This window comes from Halichoerus grypus, chromosome 6, assembly GCF_964656455.1.
Source record: "Halichoerus grypus chromosome 6, mHalGry1.hap1.1, whole genome shotgun sequence".
NCBI classification, from domain to species: Eukaryota; Metazoa; Chordata; class Mammalia; order Carnivora; family Phocidae; genus Halichoerus; species Halichoerus grypus.
Window position 1 is genome coordinate 50872964 of NC_135717.1, and position 19001 is coordinate 50891964.

Consider the following 19001-nt stretch of genomic DNA (forward strand, 5'->3'; position numbering starts at 1 on the left):
GATGATGCTCTGGTAACCACCCTGAGTCATCAGCCCATTCAGCAGCTCCATCTGAGCCTGCAGGCTGCTCTGCACGGAGTAGGTGGTACCTCGTCAGCTCCTCAGCCTGCGCCTCCGTCACCTGTGAGCCCCAGGGGACTGCATCAGACACAGACGGGGAATCGCCCCCAGGCTGTAGGCAGCTGGTCATATTACCTAAATTATCTTCTCCATACATCATCATCTGGGCCCAAAGCGGAGTCGCAGGTTTAGAGAAACGAGCCAGATGAGAACGATTCTCTCTCTCTTTGTTCTGCAAGTAAGGAAACCGAGGTCCAGAGTGGTGGCGTGGTTTACCTGGGACCCCTCAGTGAATGTAACGCTGAGCCGTGCTGAGAACTCCGGCCATGCAGCCCACTACCCCACACACAACGCTCCTGCGTTGGTGTCATTTTCCTGGCCCCTTATTCTTGTTTTCTCAGAACCTCCTGATGAAATAATATTTTAGTGAATTTCAACTCTCATTAGTTTTTTTTTAAGTATATTTGCAGCTAGAGGTATTTAATTAAGGTTAAAATTAAAAATTGCTTCTCGGCTGCACTACACCCTTTTCAGGTGTTTAGTAGCTGCTTATAACTATTGGCTTCCATGTTGGATTGTGCAATTACAGAACATTTCCATCACTGCCCAGGGTTGGGCAGCATGGATACAAGATCCTCTAAAAAACAAAAATCACGTAAATGAAGAGGATAGGAACAGTAAGATTGTTGATAAACCATCAGGGAGATTAGCTGTGTTTATACAAAATTTTTCCAAGACTAGGCATCCTTTTGGTATATCTTCTGAAGGGGCATTTTATGTCTTTTTTTTTTTTTTTTCCAACATTAGTACAATTACTTATAGCCACTTATCATTTCTTATACCCATTTTGTAAGTTTGTTATTCTAGTTTTCCTATAGATTAGAGGAGATATAACGCAGAAAGTTGCTTTCTAGGCAACAAGATGAAAGGAACCATCGGTGTTTTGTTACCACTCTCCAAAAGGAAACCTGCACTTCACTGGGCCTTATAAAAGCTTATTGTCCTGGAATTAGTAACAATGATATGTTGAAAAATTATTATAATTTTGGTAACATTTGACTGCTTAGAGGAACCTCAGAAGATTTTGCATGTCCTCCTTTGATCTAGTTTTCTTTACGCAAAAATAGAGTAGGGAAGTAGGTCAGTGCCTGTGCTAAAAGCAAAAAAGTAAGCGCACTCATTTTTTTTCCCCCCAAACATCATTATGTTTTCATCTTGGCTCTGAGACTGATACCACCAATGCTCGCTGGCTTGGTGCTCTCTAACTCATGGTCCGATTCCATATGGCATCTGTCCTGGAGGAGCCTTACAGCCGGCAAGAGCAGAATTGGCCCTCAGTCTCTTGCAGTTTGTAGGTGAGATGCCAGCCGAGACGTATGTGCTTTCGTCCAGTGCCTGTGCGTGGCCACTGAGTTTTCAGGAAACCTCAGCCTCGAGAAACCCAGTTTATGAAATACTGAGCAATGACAATTGGCCTTTACATCTTAATGTGTCCAGATTCTGCAGACGCCTCTTCTTAGGGGTGTGACGTTGGAAAAGTCACGTTACCTCCATGACTCTCAGGGGCGTCATTTCCAGAACAGGGGTGATCATGCCAACTTTGTGGAGCTGTTGTGATATCGTATGTCAAGTACCTGGCAGAGTTTTCTGGCAAAGAGGAGGCTCTCAATAAGTATTTGAATTTGAATCTAATTCCTGCCTTGTAATAGGTGCTAAAGATGGCTAGGGAATACAGAGAAGTGAGCTAGTCTAATTTTCTAAGCCTGAGGTCAGAGTCTAGTAAATAGACGATCTTACTGAGATTTGGGTTATCTGTTCCCATAATTACCCCTCTGTGAAGAGCACATTGGCTCTCTGTGGCCTCTGGCAAGTACCCCCAAAGGTTTAACTGTTGGACACATAATTTCTGGCTTCCTTAGAAGTGTCAGCGCTTACAGCCTCCTGAGGACAAAAGAAGTCAGTAAGTCTCTGCTAGAAACAAGCATCAGCCAGGAAGAAAGCTGGGAGTCCAAAGAAGGAGGAGCTTGCCTGCATTAGAGCAAAGTTAACCAGTCCTTTGTAGTACCATTAGGGTCTCGGCGAGGGATTCAGCAACGTGGGGTCGGCGAGGTTAGGACCACCTGTCCTGCACAGAAGCTTTCGATTGAGAAGATGTGCTGTTGTGGTAGTTTGTGTAAGAAATAGACATTGTTGGATTTACTTAAAGGATTGTCATGCGCTTAGCATTCGATGGTAATCTTTGGAACAGTTGTTTGCAAAATGGCAAGTAGTTGGGAAATAATGTGTAGATGTGGATGAGAGGTGCTCATTGGTGTCACCCTGTGGGGATGGAGAGAGGAAGGAGATCTGTGGAGATGGAGACGTTGTTATGTGATGATTGAGAAAAATGTGTGTTTTAACATAGTCTTAATGGAGCCACAAGTTCAGCCCTTGGCCCCCTCCTTTTCATAGATAGTAGAAAGTGTGTGTGTGTGTGTGTGTGTGTGTGTGTGTGTGTGTGTATATGTTTCCTTTAGTGCTGCCTTTTATTTGACACTGTGATTCTAGGGACCCAATAGGATTTGCTCTTGGCCTTGTCTTCTCTTAGATTTACCCTGAGCCATTCACTCTCAGCCCAAGGGAGACCTGGCACAGTGTTCAGCCACATGATGGATTAGAAATATTTCGTGCTTTGGAGCCCATTGGGCCTAGGTTTGAATTCTGCTTCTACAGTATATAAGCCAGTAACCTTAAGAAAGGAACTTAATTCTTTGATGTTTGCATCCAGAAAATAAAATTTTCTCGTAGGGTTGTTACAAGGATTAGAAATAATGAGTGTAAAGCACCTCACACAGTATCTGGCATGTATGTCCTCACTAAAGAATAGGCATTATTATTTAGGATATGAATTGTGTTTGAGTCTCCACTATGAAAAATTGGGGATTGAAAAGAAGATTTGTAATTGTCACTCATTCCAAGTGCATCACAATTGCAAAGATGCGATTTAACAGTAGAAAAAGCCAACACTTCTTAGACACTTATTCTGGGCTATGTTCTGTAGCAGACACCCGACTCTGAGGCCCAGAGTGGCACAGTTCGGAAGGGCTGGCCCCGGAATTCAGAGCCCATGCCCCGAGCCCTGACAGCCCACTGCCTCAGGACGATCGGCGGTCTTGCAGGCATCTCTGCAGGATGGCTGATGGGGAAGGGTTATAAATATGCACCTACCAACATAAAGAGCAAAGGCATGAGGCGTAAGCCCTCTTGTCCACTTCCCTTCCTTTAGGCACCTTGGTGAGTATTTTTTGAGGAAACGAAAAAGGCCCCTTACGGGGAAGGCAATTATGGGAGCTTGCTCTAAGTTCAGGCATGAGGACTGGGATACCGTCCCCTGACGCCTCCATTGTATTAACTGTGCTCTGTAGAGCCAGGATGCAAGAGCCCCATTTTTGGAGCTTCCGTTCCCTGTTAGCTGAGACCTATGACAGTGCCTTCCTCTTTTCATCCTAGCTGGTTGTCAGCAGCAGTAACCACAGCCCTTCCTGTCCCAGAAATACATCTTGCCACACTCTCTGCTCTCGGCGAGCTGTGAGCACGACATTCTGTTCTGCGTGGGGCTTTGCCACCTCCAGTGTGCCAGAATCCGCTCGGTGGGGTTACAGCGTTCACTGAATTCGCACAGGGTGATTCGTAAAGAAGTATAGGTGCCTAAGAACAAGATAAACGATCAACCTCTACCATAAACAAGCATCACATTGCACCTAAATTGTTGAAAGAAGATTTTGCACTCAAAATTTTATTCAGCAGAACATTTTTTATAACAATAAGGTTGATTAGAGAAAGCTCTGAAAGTGCTTCAAGTTAGACAGTCTGATTGTTTATCTCAAGAATAAAAAAAAAAATTAAGTGGTAAACTAGGGGGAATGAGAAGAAGTGGAAATTGGAGCCAGGACCTAGTGAAGAGTATTTGCCATCATTTTCCTCTCGGGATTAAATTGAATTCAGGATTTCTCCTTTCTGCAGGCTTTTTGTTTGTCTTTTAGCCATCACCCAGGGTCTTTTTTTTTTATCCGGGGCTCAGGGTAACCCTAGCTAGGTCCACAGCAGACTAGAGGTGCTCTGGTGGTCCTGGATTGTGGTCTTTAACCTAATAAGGAACCCTGCTTAAGATCCTTGACTGTCTTCTAATTATTACCCCCAGGCTACCGGGAAATAACACCTGCCATTTGCAGTGAAGTTTTAGTCCAGGTGGCCCCTTTCTGACCTTTCTGCCTCCTGAGCTGGGGGCTGGCCCATGGTCATGGGAGTGGCTTTGGCGGTACTATATCTGCAGGGTTTGCACTTGCTTAGGTGCATTTTATTTTCACAGGATGGGATGTTAAATCAAGAACACAGTACTGCAAATGAATGCTGCTCAGGGCATTCAGCCTTGTCACTTGGCAGAGTAGGTGGCTTTAGGGTGCATTAAGGAGTGTTGGAGGAATGAAGAAAGTAGGGGATTTTGCTTTACTGTTTATTGCAGCTCAAATAGGAGGGATCCTAATCTTAAAAAAAAAAATGAACGCCTTCATCATCATATTACATGATGATGACTAGAATGGCAGAATTCTAAATGAGAGCGTTCTCTCTTCCAAATGAGGGTTTTGGAAAACAGCATTAAAGATGATTGATATGTAAAAGCTTATGGTCTTGCCTTTGTATCAGCCCCAAATATTTACTGAAGCTAAGAGAAGAAAAGGCAGACTTTCCTCTTTTCTCTCCCAAACGTGTGATTGTTTAGAACTCAAGTACAACATCTGGAAGTCAGATATACAGAGAGCAATTTATGGAGTGTGAAAGATTTGAAATATTCAGTGTCCTTTAGTGGGAACTCAACTTTCTGGGGCTGCATTTTTTTTTTTTTTTCCTGCACAAAGCAGGCATTTCTGAGATCGCCTTTGCCTCTCTGAATTAAACCCTTTGTGCCTGGATCCCATAAACAATGTGCTTTTTAAACGGGAGCCCCCGCCCCGGTCCTTTTCTCCAGCGTGGGCAGCCAATCCGCCGCTCGGAGATACACTGCTGGAGCACTTTCCATTCTGAGCAGCAACAACGTACTAATTTGATGCACACATGGATGCCTCGCGCACTCTGCAAATTCATCACCAGCATCTTGCATTAGTCATCTGACGGACTGCCAAGTGTTTCATTTTCTTTTCATGTGACTTTATTATTACCACCTCTCTCCTCTCTTCCAAAAAACCTCCAAAAGGCGGGGGGGGGGGGGCGGTGGTGGCGGCGGCGGCGGGGGAGAATCCAGCAGAAATCCAGCCCTGCCCTTCTTTGCACACGAGAGCCAGTGTGGGGCTGATAACGCTGCGGATGCGTTGGTGGCAGCCTTGCAGAGCGAGACCTGCACTTAACTTGCAGCTGCCTCCCGAGCCGGGCTTCAAGATGTCCACGCCCCGGGTGACAGCCGGCGGGGCGCTGCCCTGTGCTCGGGCGGCGATGCTGAATAGCAGCCTGCAGTGAGAGCCCGCAGCCGCTGCCGCCGCGGAGCAACCTAATGGTGCCTGTGCTTTGTTTTAGTTCATCAAATTTCTACGACTCATTAGGCACTTTGCCCCGTGCTCCTCTTCCTCCTCCTTCCGCCTCCCCGCCCCCACCCCCACCCCCATTCTTTTTCTTCCTGTCCCTCACCGTGCAGCCCTAACTCTGGCTCCCGGTTCCCTTTTTGACAGTAACGGCACAACCAACAAGATGAACGGCGCTTTGGATCACTCAGACCAACCAGACCCAGATGCCATTAAGATGTTTGTCGGACAGATCCCCCGGTCCTGGTCGGAAAAGGAGCTGAAAGAACTTTTTGAGCCTTACGGAGCCGTCTACCAGATCAACGTCCTCCGGGACCGGAGTCAGAACCCTCCCCAGAGTAAAGGTACAGACCGCTGGGGGGACGCGCGCGGTTGGCGGGGGGAGGGGAGGGCGCAGGGCGTTCAGTCGGGGGACGCCGCGGGGGCGAGGGGGTGGTGTGGGCCCGGCGGGGCTGCCCGCGGGAGGGAGGACCATGAGGGGAGCCGCCACCGCCGCCTCGGTGCTCCGGCCAGCCCGGCTCCTCCCCGCGCCGGCACCCGCGCCCCCGCCCGTCAGCCCGCCCGCCCGCCGGACAGGTGGACCGAGCCGGCCCGGGACGCGCGGGAGGGAGGAGCGGCGGGAGCGCGCGGCCGCGCCTCTGTCCAGGCGCGTGATTGCTCTCTCGAGGTCACTTCCTCGGCAGCGCAGGCTCCTCTCGGGTGGAGTGGATGCCTCTCTAAGGAACCGTGTTTCTCAGCCTTGCGTTGCAGAAGCTAACTCTTTCTCCCCCTGCCTTCCCCGTTATTGCCCGTGCAATTACAATTGCATTTTACTTTTCCATCGCCTGTGGGGACCCTGAAATGCCTCCCGAACAGTTAGTGTGGTGCCACTGGTGTAAGGAAGAAAGGGTACACTTTTTAAGAGGGACATCAATTCTTGGGGTTTAGATGGGGATCATTAAGTGAAATGTGCCTTTTCGGGCGGGAAGAAGCGCCCTAGTGGCCTGAAATAGTTAGCACACCTTCAAAAATGCTTGTGGTTTACGCCCTTACCAGTGGTAAGATTCAAGTGTACAATCTGGTGGTTTTTACTGCCTCCATTTTAAGACGAGGGTGATGGGGAGAGGGGGTTTCAGTTGTTAAAATAGAGACCAGAAAGCTCGTTACCGGGCGGAAGCTTCCGTGTGTTGGAATCGTCCTTTGCAAGCTCTGTGCAAACTAAATTTAAAAATATCTTCTCTGCTGCTACCATTTGGTCTTTGTCGCTGTTGTAACCTTGCTTTCGTATTTTTGTTCTTTCTGTTCTTGATGTCTTGGGCTGTCTACGCAGGGCTCCCCTGTCTTTTCAGTGGCTCTTGCACTTTCTTTTTCTCTGTGCCTTGGAATTTGGGTCTGCCCTATTATTTTATTTCTCTGTTGCCTCTCAGGAGAGGTCCTGCAAACTCATTGTTTGGCTTTGAACGTACATATCCTTGAGTTGAACACATGAATGTTAGCACACACTTTTCTCGGAGCCTCTTTCTTACTGTTAAGGTGAAGGGAGAGGAGTAAATCATCGTTGAGACTGATGCTCTGTGACTCTGAGAAATGGTGGGCCACCTCATGTTCTCTCTAGTTGCTGCGGTCTGATAGCACTTTGGGAAACCTTTGAAGAATTTTAAAGCCAGTACTCATTTTATAAGGGTGAACAGACATGCCTTCAGATTATGTTCCTAGGACTCCCGTTTTCTGTCTCAAGACATGTAACACCAAGAGTGTTCTCCAAATAGCTTACGTGGAATTTTGTCCCCACAAACTCGATTGTCCCATAATTTGAAAAAAAATCACATATCTAAAATTCAGTAGCATTTAAAATTTCACAAATTGGGGCAATGTTGAGAAGTTTGTCGGTAATATTCCTGAATTATTTACCTGCATGTGTCCCAAATGGAGAAGACTAGAATTTGCTTTAATATTTAATTTTTGTAGTATCCTATCGAGGAAAGACAGTACAGTGCACCGGACTAGAGCTAAAAGGTCAGCAAATAGGGGCCATCCTGCCATCTAGAATGACACCCACGGAGAACTAGGCCAGGGGCAGTAAGCGAGTGTTTTGGAGCTTTAGCCATAGTACATCCCAGTCTAGGAAGACATGCCTCCAAATTTCATTTTATCAGCATTTTTCAGGATGACCTCTGATATATGTGATCAAAGCTCATTTCTTTTGTTGCCTGATTACTTGCATTTTATTTTACACAGAGCTTGCATTAGCCAGAAGACCCTCCTTTTAGTCATGAAAGTGTGCATGCTCTAGTTCTTCTACCATTTTCTCTTTTTTCCCCAGTGTTCCACTGAGCACTGTCTTGACCAGGCTGTGTTTGAAACTATACATTTTGTTGACCTCATTCACTAGGTCTTACAACTAACCTCGTTTAAATAGTTTGCATAAGCCTAGAGTCTTGGAGGGGAGAGGAGGCACGAGGAGGGAACGAACTTTTGTGAGCACGTATGCTATGCACCAGGCCCTGTTTTAGGAGTCAGTTCCTTCAGTTCTTGCCGAAATCTTGAAATTAGGTGCTGTTTGTCACATTTTACAGATGAGGAAATGGAGGCTCTGTAGAAGTTAAGCAACAGACCAGGGGGGCCCAGCTAGTAAGTCGGAATTTGAACACAGTCCTTCTGTCTTCACACGCTGTACCACCATGTGCTCACCTCAGGGAAATGAGGCCACACACCATCTTTGTTCTGCTCCATTTCAGGGTGTGGCTCAGAGGCCTTCTCCTGTACCTCAGTGCTCCCCCGATGAAAGGAAGGACTTCTGCCCTTCACGAGCAGGGTTGATTTGGTCCTTGGCTTTGTGTTTGGTTTTCATGCTCATGGGCTTAGATCGTACATCATTCCAACTCATGGTACCATGGGAGAGAATTTACAGATGAAATCGTTAAAATCTTACCTTTGGAAATATAGGTCAATTCCCATTACTGTGGACTCCAAATCTCACATCAAATATTGCTTGAAGTACGTGGGCTGTCGGCCAAAGCTTGAAAGGATTTTTGTTATACAGCTATCTCTGTAGTAAGGGTATTTGTTGTGATGGGATTTGAGCTGCATAATGACATTCCCTTCGGAGGATTACAGCCCTTAGCCACTTGCATATAGAGAGCAGCAACCACAGCTTGTCTTTACCTCATACCTGTGTGTGCCATGTGGTATTTTCATGTGCACACGTGCAGTAGGACCCCGGATTTGCATTGGTCCTCTGTCAGCAGAGTATGTCGTCATGTTTTCCCAGGGCTGGTAGCATAGCGTCAGATAACAGAATTTTCTACTAAACATGGTCTAAATGATCTAAGTAGGACTCTTGGAGTAGTCTTGATTCATTGCCTCACTGACATGAGTGGTTTCAAGGAAAGAGACAAAATCAGGTTATTACCCAATCCAGGTGAATTAGGTTTTTCTTTCATTGTGCACCTGATGTTCCTAAGTCTTGAGGCATAAAAACTTTCTTCTATATTTTTAAAGCGTCTTCTAAGAGACCCTAAACTGTCTGTGCCTTCTCCCTGTTAATGTATGTGTTGGCTAGGCAGAGTCTGCAACTCTGGGGAACCCAGCTCGGTGAACTGTCCCATCTACCAGGACTCATGGAGACAATGTTTTATTCAGTAGTTATTGGTTGAGTCTGTGGGTGGTGAGAAATACCACCTAGTAGTTAAGAGCATTGGTTTTGAAGTCAGACAAGCCTAAATTCTATTTCTGGCTCTACCACTCCTTGGGTGTCCACCTTGGGCATGTTACCTGATCTCATCTGAGGATGGGAGCTCTCCTCCTAGGGTTGCTAAGATGAAGTTATATGCTTTGCACAGAGCTGAAAGGTGGTAGGAGCTTGTGTTACTAAGGCGATGGTTACTATTATAGTTGCTGTTATCATCACTGTCCCCAAGAACTTGAAATCTAACAGGGACCATGAGGCCAGTGCACAGGTAACGATAATATTGAAGACCATGGGATAAGGATAAGAAAGAGAAGAGCCTATTTGAACTCTGGAAGTTCGGGGAGGGAATGAATACTTAGCAGCTGTGGAGACAGAAAGACATAGCATCTTTTCCAAATCTCAAAAGAGAAAAATAGGATTTCAATAAGTAAAGACGGTGTTGAGCATTACAAGTGGACGGACCGGCCTGATTTCGGGCAGGGAGGTGAGAAAGTGCAGGGCAGGTTCTGGGAGCTATGAGTCCTGCCAGAGTTCAAAGGAAATGTGAAGTCCATGAAATGAAATGGCAGAGGGGAAGGTCACGACATCTGGAAATAGAGGCCGGAGCCAGTTCTTAAAAGGCCTTCATTCTCAGGCTAGAGTATTAGAATTTGATTGGAGAGACAGTGGAGGGTCTGTGAAGGCTCTGGCAGCCAGGGGAGCAGAGACCAGGAGACCGGGGCGGTGTGTTGGCTGACGCGCACGGGGCCTGAACAGAGATGCCGGTGGCCGGGGCCGCGGAGAAGGCGCGTCCTGAGTGACACAGACATGATGGTGGTGGAAAGAAGGGAGGCTTGATAGCTGAGGTGGGGATGAGCAGGAGGACTTGGCCTTCACTGGGAGGCATGAGAGAGCAGTCAGCAGTGGAGGGAACGGGAGAGAGAGGAAGAGTAAGTTCACTTTTGATCCCGTTGAGTCTGAGGTGCCACAGTAACGCCAAGAAGGCTGTGGGCCAAGCAAAGCCAGTGGCTTTGGTGGTCGGGAGGGCGTGAGAGCATTTCAGAAGGTGGAGGCCACGGATAGTGTAGGTTTACATGTGGGGCTGTGAGTAGAGACTGCCCTTTCTAGTAGGCTGGCCTTTTTTTTTTTTTAAGAAAATAATAAAAAGGTGAAGCAAAAGGACATACTGAAAGCATAAGAAAGACAGGAATCAGGGTGTTTGAGGAGATAGGAAGAGTGGCTGAAGAGCACATGGGAAAGGGTAGAAAGGGACCTCAGTTGAGACAGCAGAGCAGTTAGAAGGAAGTAGCAACAAGCACATTTCAGTCTCATGGGGGGAAGGAGACAGTACAGATGCCCTCATCTTCTCAGTAGACAGCTCATTCTTGAGGAGGCCAGTGGAACAGAAGTCATAAGGAGAAGGGAAAAGATTTAAAACGACTGCTTTGGAAAATCCAACGCAAAAGAAGAGCAGGATTGCTGAAGAGCAGGGAGGCCCCATGACACCGGGATGGTGAGGACTGGAGGGAGTAGGGCCCTGAGGCTTGTGGTTCTGTGAGTGAGCCCAGACACGGGATCACCTGTTGCTGGAGAGGACCTAGACAGGTGTGGGAGAAGGTGAGGAAGGGTATTCGGTGTGTGAGAATGTCCTCTGAGACCTAAGGCACGGAAGCTGATAAAGGCAGAGGGGTAGCTCTGGTCTGGGCTTGGCGATCAATCGCGAGTGAGGCCCCGTGCACGAGGTGGCAGGTACAGCGGTGTGTTCATTGAGCCCAAGCTCAGAGCTTCCATGTGTTGGTAAATTGTGTTCCTCGGATCGTTGCTCTCTTGATAGCTCTCTTCTCTTCATAGTCGTACCCCGGGATCATAGCACCCTGAAAAAGCATACTCCGTCGTGAACGCTAGTTACATTGTGTTAAGCTCAAGTGTTAAGTATTATTACTGAGTGTTGTTAAGTTAAGTGTTGTTATTCTGATTTTGCAGGAAGGAAAGCTGAGGGGTCTGTGCTCAGTAACTAGAAGGAAATCATGTAACATTTGAAATTGGAGGATGGAACCAGGCCCTCGGTCCTGACCTCATGCCTCATTGATCACCCCTCACTCCCTCCCTCCCTCCTTTCCTCCCTCCCTCCCCCTGCAACTTCTTACCCCAAAGAGAGCTAGAAACAGGAAGTGGCTTTTGTCGACTGTATCACTACGTGCCACAGGCCTGAAGAACAAAACTTCCTTTTTTCTTGAAATGTGCTCAGAGGTCGCGGTGGAAGGACCGTGTAGCTGCAGCTCTTCTAGCGCCTAGAGCCCAGAGTGTTCTGGGTGGAACAAAAATTAAATTCACAGCTCCTCTGGGAAGAGTTATTAAGTTTCCAAAGAGCAATTTCGTAGTGGTTGTGGCGTTCGGTGGCATTTCATCTTCTTGATGGTCAGGCTGCAGCTAGGCTCGCTGGACAGCAGCTCGCCTCGCCTGACTCGACCCTTGTCCCTCCCGCACTGCTCCTCCACTAGGACGGACCGTGAGTCGCCCCTTCCCTTCCAGATGCCTCTACTTCAGGCTGCAGGAATTCATTAGTAACATCGGAGTTTGGCCTCCTCTCCAGGAGAAGGATGAAAGGCACCAAAACCTAATCTTACTCATTTCAGAATTTGACAAGAGGACAGCCCCTTCACCCTCCCTGCCCCCCAGCCCAGAACATTCTTCCGTGTTAGGGAAGAATGAGAGCAAGCTCCAGAACCTGTAAGAGACTTAGAACTATGTATTATCTCAAGCTCGTTCAGAGACTGCATCTCCGTTTCCTTTATCCTTACAATAACAGTGTTACAAGCTACCTGTGGTTTGCATATTCAGGGAGAGGACAATGGTGCATGCTGCTGGTATAGTCTGAAGAGAGGAGCTATCTTCTTGAACCTTAATCTTTAAAATGTGAAAGGCTTGCAGAGAACACCTTTGACCTTTTTATTGAAGGAATCCCATTGGAGGACTGGGGTGGGGGCATTTTCATGTTTCATACCTCTCCTTTCTTCCTCAAAGAACTCTTGTTAGAAACTTCCCTTAAGTACCAGAAATGGACTTGGAACCAGTTTATTTAAGCGATGTCATCTCGAAATCCGTAATTGAGAAAGAATTCAAAATGCAAAAAGATGAACCAATTTTACATTTCAGAGCACACAAGTAGGGATAGGATTTCTGCCCTAAATCTCTTGGAAACTAGGGTTGCTGCCCTAGATTTTCTGGGACAGCCCCAGTTTGGGTAGTGCTGTCTCAGTGGCCCACAGGAAGGATCTTTCATCCTGAATTAATTTTACGTTAGCAGAAATCACTGTGTAACTTCCTGTGACATCTCTTCATTGTTGGCTGACTGAGGTCCTACAGGATAAATGTAAAATGCAGTCAGAATTTTTATATTCATGCAGGCAGGGATCCTTATCGCATGCCTGTGAGGGTGGTGTGGGGGCTTCAGGGGTTTTATCATATGGCTGTGTGAAAGATTTAACGATTCATTTTCTTAAATGGACTTCTAAATTATTTTGACTTACACAGACTGCACCCACAGCACTGATGGAGATAAATCAAGAAAAATGTTAAATTAGCCTCCTTTGGGTTATAGTGAGAAGGAATCCTTTTAAATACCCCCTACTCTGATGCTGACACTGGACCATGCCTGTCTAGCCCAGCTCTGAATTTCTGTCACTTCTATCAAAGGGCAGCTTCTCCCCTGGCAGATAGTATCTGTCCTGGGCATATTTTGATCCTTACATCTCTGGAGAGAAAAAGAGGAAGAAAAGGAAGGAGGGAGCCACAGAGGTCACACAGAGAGAGCCAATATCAAGAAAGAAAAGAAACTACTTAAGGCTGCTTCTAACCATTTTGTTTTCTTCTCCTCTGTCTGGGACATCAGCTGGTCCCCAGCCATTTTGTCCCTGGTAGGTTTGCCTTTCTGGAATCAGTGTAGCAAGAGAATAAAGAAAAGAGACTCTGGATGAAAGGGAAATGGATTTTTTTGGTAGAAATTTACATGAAAAGTAAGCCCAGGGCTCTATGGCTTCTGTCTGTTGGGATCCGTCCAACACATGTTACAGGTTGACTAAAACAGCTAAATCTAGATCTCACAATTTGCATTTCCCATTGAGTGCATTTGTAGTTTGCCTGCCTAGAGGTCTTATTTGCCTTTTTATTTGCCCCCAACGAGATTTCTCCACATTAGACATGTTCTCCCATCAGTTACACAAGTGAACCACTCTGGCTTCCCATACTGTGGGTCATTACGAAACCATCTTTGGAAATGAGAAGTCTGGGTTCCTGGCCAGCAAGAGAGTGCTTTCTTAGGGTGGTGCTATCAGTTCTCTGAAACACATATGCGTGGCTTGAGAGTTGGCGTAGCATGACCTACCCTCCCTTCCTCACTTCCACTCCAAATGCCCCAGATGATCAGGCAATCAGGTTGAAAGATTTGCTTTCTTCCTCCTTCAAGCATTGCTTCTAATTAGAATTTATTGTTAAACCGTAGTTAAGTTAGATTTTAGAGATGTTTAGAATGCTGGCATTAAAAATATAAATAAAGTCATTACATAGCTTGTGTGAAAAAGTGTATTGTCTTTAATCATCCCAGCCACGGTGAAATGCACAATGCTGTTTGTACAGCTACAACCCTTTTTCCTGTGTTCATAGATTCTTTAGAGACTGAATCTTCTTGGACATACGGCCCCAGATGCTAACAAGATTTAGGCATGAGGTCTCGGGTTCTTTGTTCCTTGTCCAAACTTCACTGATGCTGAGATCATCCATTCATATGCTTTCTTTTCTCATATTGGCTAGCCCAAACCTCTTACGAGACCCGCTCTCCCTCCAGACATAAGTGTGCCAGGATGGGCCACTATGAATGAATGCACAACAATGAAATGACCTTCAAGACCACTGGCGACTAAAAAGGGATGAAAAGAGAATTGGCCAAATGGCGGGGGGGGGGGGGGGGGAAGAGAGTAGAAGATAGGCTAAAATAATAGGACTTAGCAACAGATTGATAGCGGTTTTCATATTCTGGGAACAGAAATGACGGCTGGTAGTCCACTGGCTTTCTGGACACTTGGTCAAGAGAATTGGAAATGTTCTGATCCCTACTGTGAAATTCAGTGGAAAATCAGACATTAGGTATCTGGGTGATACATGAGGTATCACACTAGAGAAATTTGCAGTGAACTAGGCCAATTATATGTGTTAAAGAGTTAGAGCCGTCCAGGGTGTGAGGGTATTGTCCAGTCTACTTTGGTGAGCACATGTGTTGGGGAAGAAAACACACAATAAAGGTACCCGTGGCATGATGAATTATGGGGTACATGGATTTCTCAAGGCCCGTAGGCAGACACGTAGGTAGCAGCCTAGAAGCAGCTTTTGCTACAGCTAGAAAAGAGAGCTAGTTAGCTGAACAGGGCCAGATTATAATGGTAAAAACTAATGGGTCTGGGAGAATGGGGACAGCAATTGAGACACCACAGGAATAGGTATTAGGATCAATATTTTTTCACTCTCTATGTAAATTACCGAGAAAGATGCCCCTAATCCAGTTTCCACATTCTGGCATTAATTCAAATTGGAGAAACCCGATCAGAGAAATATACTTTGGACAGTGATCAGTTTGAAGAATAAAGAAATGTAATTTCTCTATTTCCATTAGGGGGATCATAAATTGGAATCAGAGATGAAATGAAGGATTGAAAGGGAGTATCCACTCCTCACACTCCTTGATTGACCCAGAAGCTGATCATTATAAAGTATTTTGGGGTGTGGTAGACCTTAAGTCTATGGAGGATGAGTCCTGCAACCAGACACATACATGGCTAGGCCCATGAATTGCTGGGTTTTTGTTTTTTGTTTTTCTGCTTTCTTTTTAGTTTTGGGTGAAAAAAATTGCTTCCTAAAGTCCTATAGTTTAAGGGGAGCTGCATCAGAGACACTAGAGGGACACAGTCATAGGGAGAGTGGGGGGCACGAGAAACAATGCCTCCGACAAGTTCATGATCAAAACGGCCCCAAATGCTAAACGTTACAAATGAAAATAGCAGACACCAAGTGATAAAGAACAGGTAATCCACCACCTTGCACAAAGAGCTTTTTCGCTCCTCTATAGGCCACCGTGCCCGATATCAGGAAATGGTATTGAAGATGCATCAAGGAGATGGAGGCCTTCCAGAGGAGAGCAGCATGAATCACAGAGGTCTAGGAAGGTGAGCCCATATGGAAAGGTCTAGGAGGTTAACTTAAAAGGCCTGAGAGCATTGAGTCACAAGAATGAAAAGGGAGGAAGGCTGTAGCAAAACATAAAAAGAGAGGGATTGTGCTCTCAAAAAAAAAAAAAAAAAGAGAATATGATTGAAGTTTTGAAGATGCTGAAGTGCAGAGTGAGGCTATATATAGATAAGCTCTTTCAATTAATGCTAAACCCCTGGATTCTGCTGCTCAGACTTAAAATGTTGGCACGGCAGCAAAGTGTAGAGTTTGAGCCAAACTTTGACACAGAAGAGGTGGTGAACTTAGAACATGATGAAAGTTACAGAGATGGCAAGCTCGCTAACTCACAGCCCCCAGGAGTGGACCTCTGGCCGGCGCTCCCATGAGGCCTCATGCCTGGAGCTTTTGTAGCAGGGATATGGAGCCTTGAAAGCCATGGATCCCATTTCATGTAGACTAGAAAAGATGAAAGGTGTGGCCCAGAAAACTAACACCGTGTTTACCAAAGCACCATCACGGGGCAATAAACATCTATCGGCGCCTACTGTGTGCAAGGCGTAGGACTTCAGGCTGGGAACAGAGAGATGAACAGGCCACATTCTTTGACCCAGAAGGAGAGAAGGAATTGGAACAGTGTTAAAGACAGGATGGCCATAAGTTCTTTGGAAATGGAGTCAGCTTTGGGTGACACGGTGTCCATTTTGTGCATGGGAACATTGTCTCTTTCAAAAAGTAACTCAAGTGGCCCCATGTGCAGAAAATCTTGGGCTGTTTGTATAAGAAAGGTGAAGCAAGAGAGTTAGGGGAAGGAGTCCGATGTTGATCTTTCCAGCAACGTGCCCCATATGTCCTCTTTCCCCTTTATCTTTAATTTTCCCTCTTCTTTCTCCTCCCTGTAGGGAGTTGAGGACAGGAAGAAGCTAATGTTTTCACTAAATGAACCTTCTGGAGGGTTCTCCATTAAATGCAGAGTGGTCTGCTGCCCTCCTGTAGGATAGTGCAGACATGGAGGATATGTCCGCTGGCCCCGAGGACCCTCTTCCCGTGTAATGTCTTTGGTACAGGGTCCTGTGGAGGGATGTCTGGCCCCTGCCTGATGGATCTACATCCAGTTGATGCTAAAGAGTGACGAATCCTTTGTAGGAGGTGTGTGTTTGTATACTTACACAACACACATACATTTGTTTTAAACTTCGTAGCGACACAAAGTTCGTTTCTTCCAACACCATTTCTTCAGATGGATGTGTTACTCCCTCTGCAGTAGACCACAGAGGAATAAATTATCCATAGACTATTGAATGTTAAGTGCCTGGTGCTGGGCCTGGCATATGGTGGGACGTGGATAAAGGACAGGAAGTAGCATATAGTAAGTAGAGCACGAGAAGACAGGGATGGAAAAGCAGTCATGGCATCCAGACTTGTAGACTGTGTGTATTAGGAAGGGTTTGCAAAATTTTTTTGTGCACAGAAACCTAATGCTTCTTTCTCAACTAGTTTGCTAGAAAATATTAGATGTGATTTAAATAGACATTTTACAGGGAACGAAAAGAACATGGTAGGAGGGGGCAGGGGGAGGAGTCATCAGTAAAAACCAGTGATCTCTGGGGACAGAGTATAAATGTTGGCCAAACAAATATTTGAAACTCTGTAGAGGGCCTCCTGTAGATTCCAAACCCAAGCAATTATTCCAAATTCTTGATCCTCCTGTCCTGGCCTTGAGGACAACAGCTTCTTTCAGAGTAATTGTGTCTGATTATCTTGCTTTGGCCCAAATTTCCCTGGACTCTGGATAACAACTGTAGGCCTTACATCATATTGCTCGGCACATTGGACTGTGTTTAATATTGAGAACCATTGTAGTAATTGACACCAGCATAGCGCAGAGTTAATGCAATCCAATAAAGCGGTAAAAGTGCCTGTTTTTCACCTTCTGGGTTGCTGCTTAAAGATTCTCCTTCAAGTCAGGTTAGTTGGTGTTTGTATAGCTGGGTATTTGGTATTTGATTGTGTGTGTGTGTGTGTGTGTGTGTGTGTGTGTGTGTGTGTGTATTTTGTAAAGAATTTTCGGTTATTCAAAAGAGGATGTGAACCAAACTGTTTGGATGTGTTAAAAAAAAAAAATCAATGGAAAGCATTGCCTAATTTATACACCCCTGCCATGCAGGAAACATACCTCTCCTTCGCACCTCCCACTTCCTTTAGGCTGGCAGGGGAACCGATCAACTTCGTTTCACTCTCTAAATTAAATCAAAAATGTCAGTGGCAGAACAGCAAGTGGGGTTCTCTTTTCTTAAGTCCTCTGCAAGATGTTCATGAGTTGTCCAGGCAGATAGGACATTTTGAGATAAAGGACCACTGTTTTTGCCCTTTCTCTTTAGGATTGAATGCTAACTTGTTCATTTGGGACAATTTGCCTGCCCTGCCCCGCGTATTCTCCCTGAGACTGGGATGGAAGCTGGAGAGAGGGTTGCGGGCAGGTGCAGTCTCCCTCAGGCCCTGGGTGAGGTCCCAATGTCCCGGTGGTGGTCTTAGAGTTCAGCCACCCAGTGGCTCGATAAACCAAAACCTAGTTTATGAAAACCTTGCTTCTCAGCAGGTTGAGTGAGAAGACCTCGGAGAAGTGTTTCGAGGTGTTTTCTAAGGAGTGAGACAGGTCAATGACCATAAAGTAGTCCTCTGAGAGCTGCTGCCATCCTACCTGCCATCCTCCCTCTGGCCCGCTTCCGCACCCCCGAGCGAGCAACCTGGCTCGGGCGGAACCAGGAAACGCAATTTCCAGGCTCAGGCCTCTCTCCTCTTTGCCAAGCCCGATGCTGAGTGTGGTGCTCTCTTTGTGAAGTGGACATCTGTCTAATGGGAACTGGATTGTGACCACCGGTTCATTTTACGCGGCGCCCCGTACAGCTGCCAGATGGTGGCGGGGCTTAGCTGTTTTGCAAGTCCAATACGGGTTGTGTGCCGCCCCCTGGGGGGCGGAAAGCTGAGGGGGTCCGGCCACCGCGCCCTCGTCCCCGCGGAGGCAGTGCCTCCGAGAGTCCAGGCTTTGCTCTCATCTCTCGGGAGGAAGACTTAAGAAAAAGTAATGAATAAATTAAAGCCACATTTTTAAAAAAATCAAGTCTTTTGGGTTTTCCTCGCTACCTAATTGTTCGCTAATCTGGACTTAGGAGAACAGTTTTTAAGTGGGACATGTCAGGCTTTTACTCCACAGATTAAACTCCAAGGCACATAAAACTGTGACAGCTTAAGAGGCCACCGGAAGAGTCTGCATCCAATGGCAGAGTCTGATTGTTGAACCTAGGCTGATGAGTCGTTTGGAAGGCCTGCCTCCTCCCTTCAGGGTGCCCTGCCCAGAATGCTCGGACGAAAAGAGAAAGGCCTACCTCTCTGTGGCTCGCTCTTTGCTTGCATTAGCTGAAGAGCCGCGTGAGGATTTGTAAAAACCATCGGTCGGACTGCCCTAGCAACACGGAATGCTGTGTTGACATAATATTCTGTGCCGTGTTCGCGATGAAAACGCT

At 46.4% G+C, this 19001-nt stretch overlaps 1 protein-coding gene across 13 annotated transcripts in view; it reads left to right on the forward strand.

The window, feature by feature from the left end:
- CELF2 (CUGBP Elav-like family member 2) overlaps positions 1–19001 on the forward strand; it is an 806829-nt gene that overhangs the window by 643542 nt on the left and 144286 nt on the right. For 12 of the 13 annotated variants that reach the window (XM_036112685.2, XM_036112678.2, XM_036112681.2 and 9 more), the window contains one exon: positions 5760–5956. In XM_036112685.2, the coding sequence (XP_035968578.1) occupies positions 5779–5956 (178 nt within the window). In that variant the 5' untranslated portion in view covers positions 5760–5778. Of the gene's footprint in view, positions 1–5391; positions 5588–5759; positions 5957–19001 lie in introns of those variants that run through there. The other variant, XM_036112686.2, reaches the window with a different exon arrangement.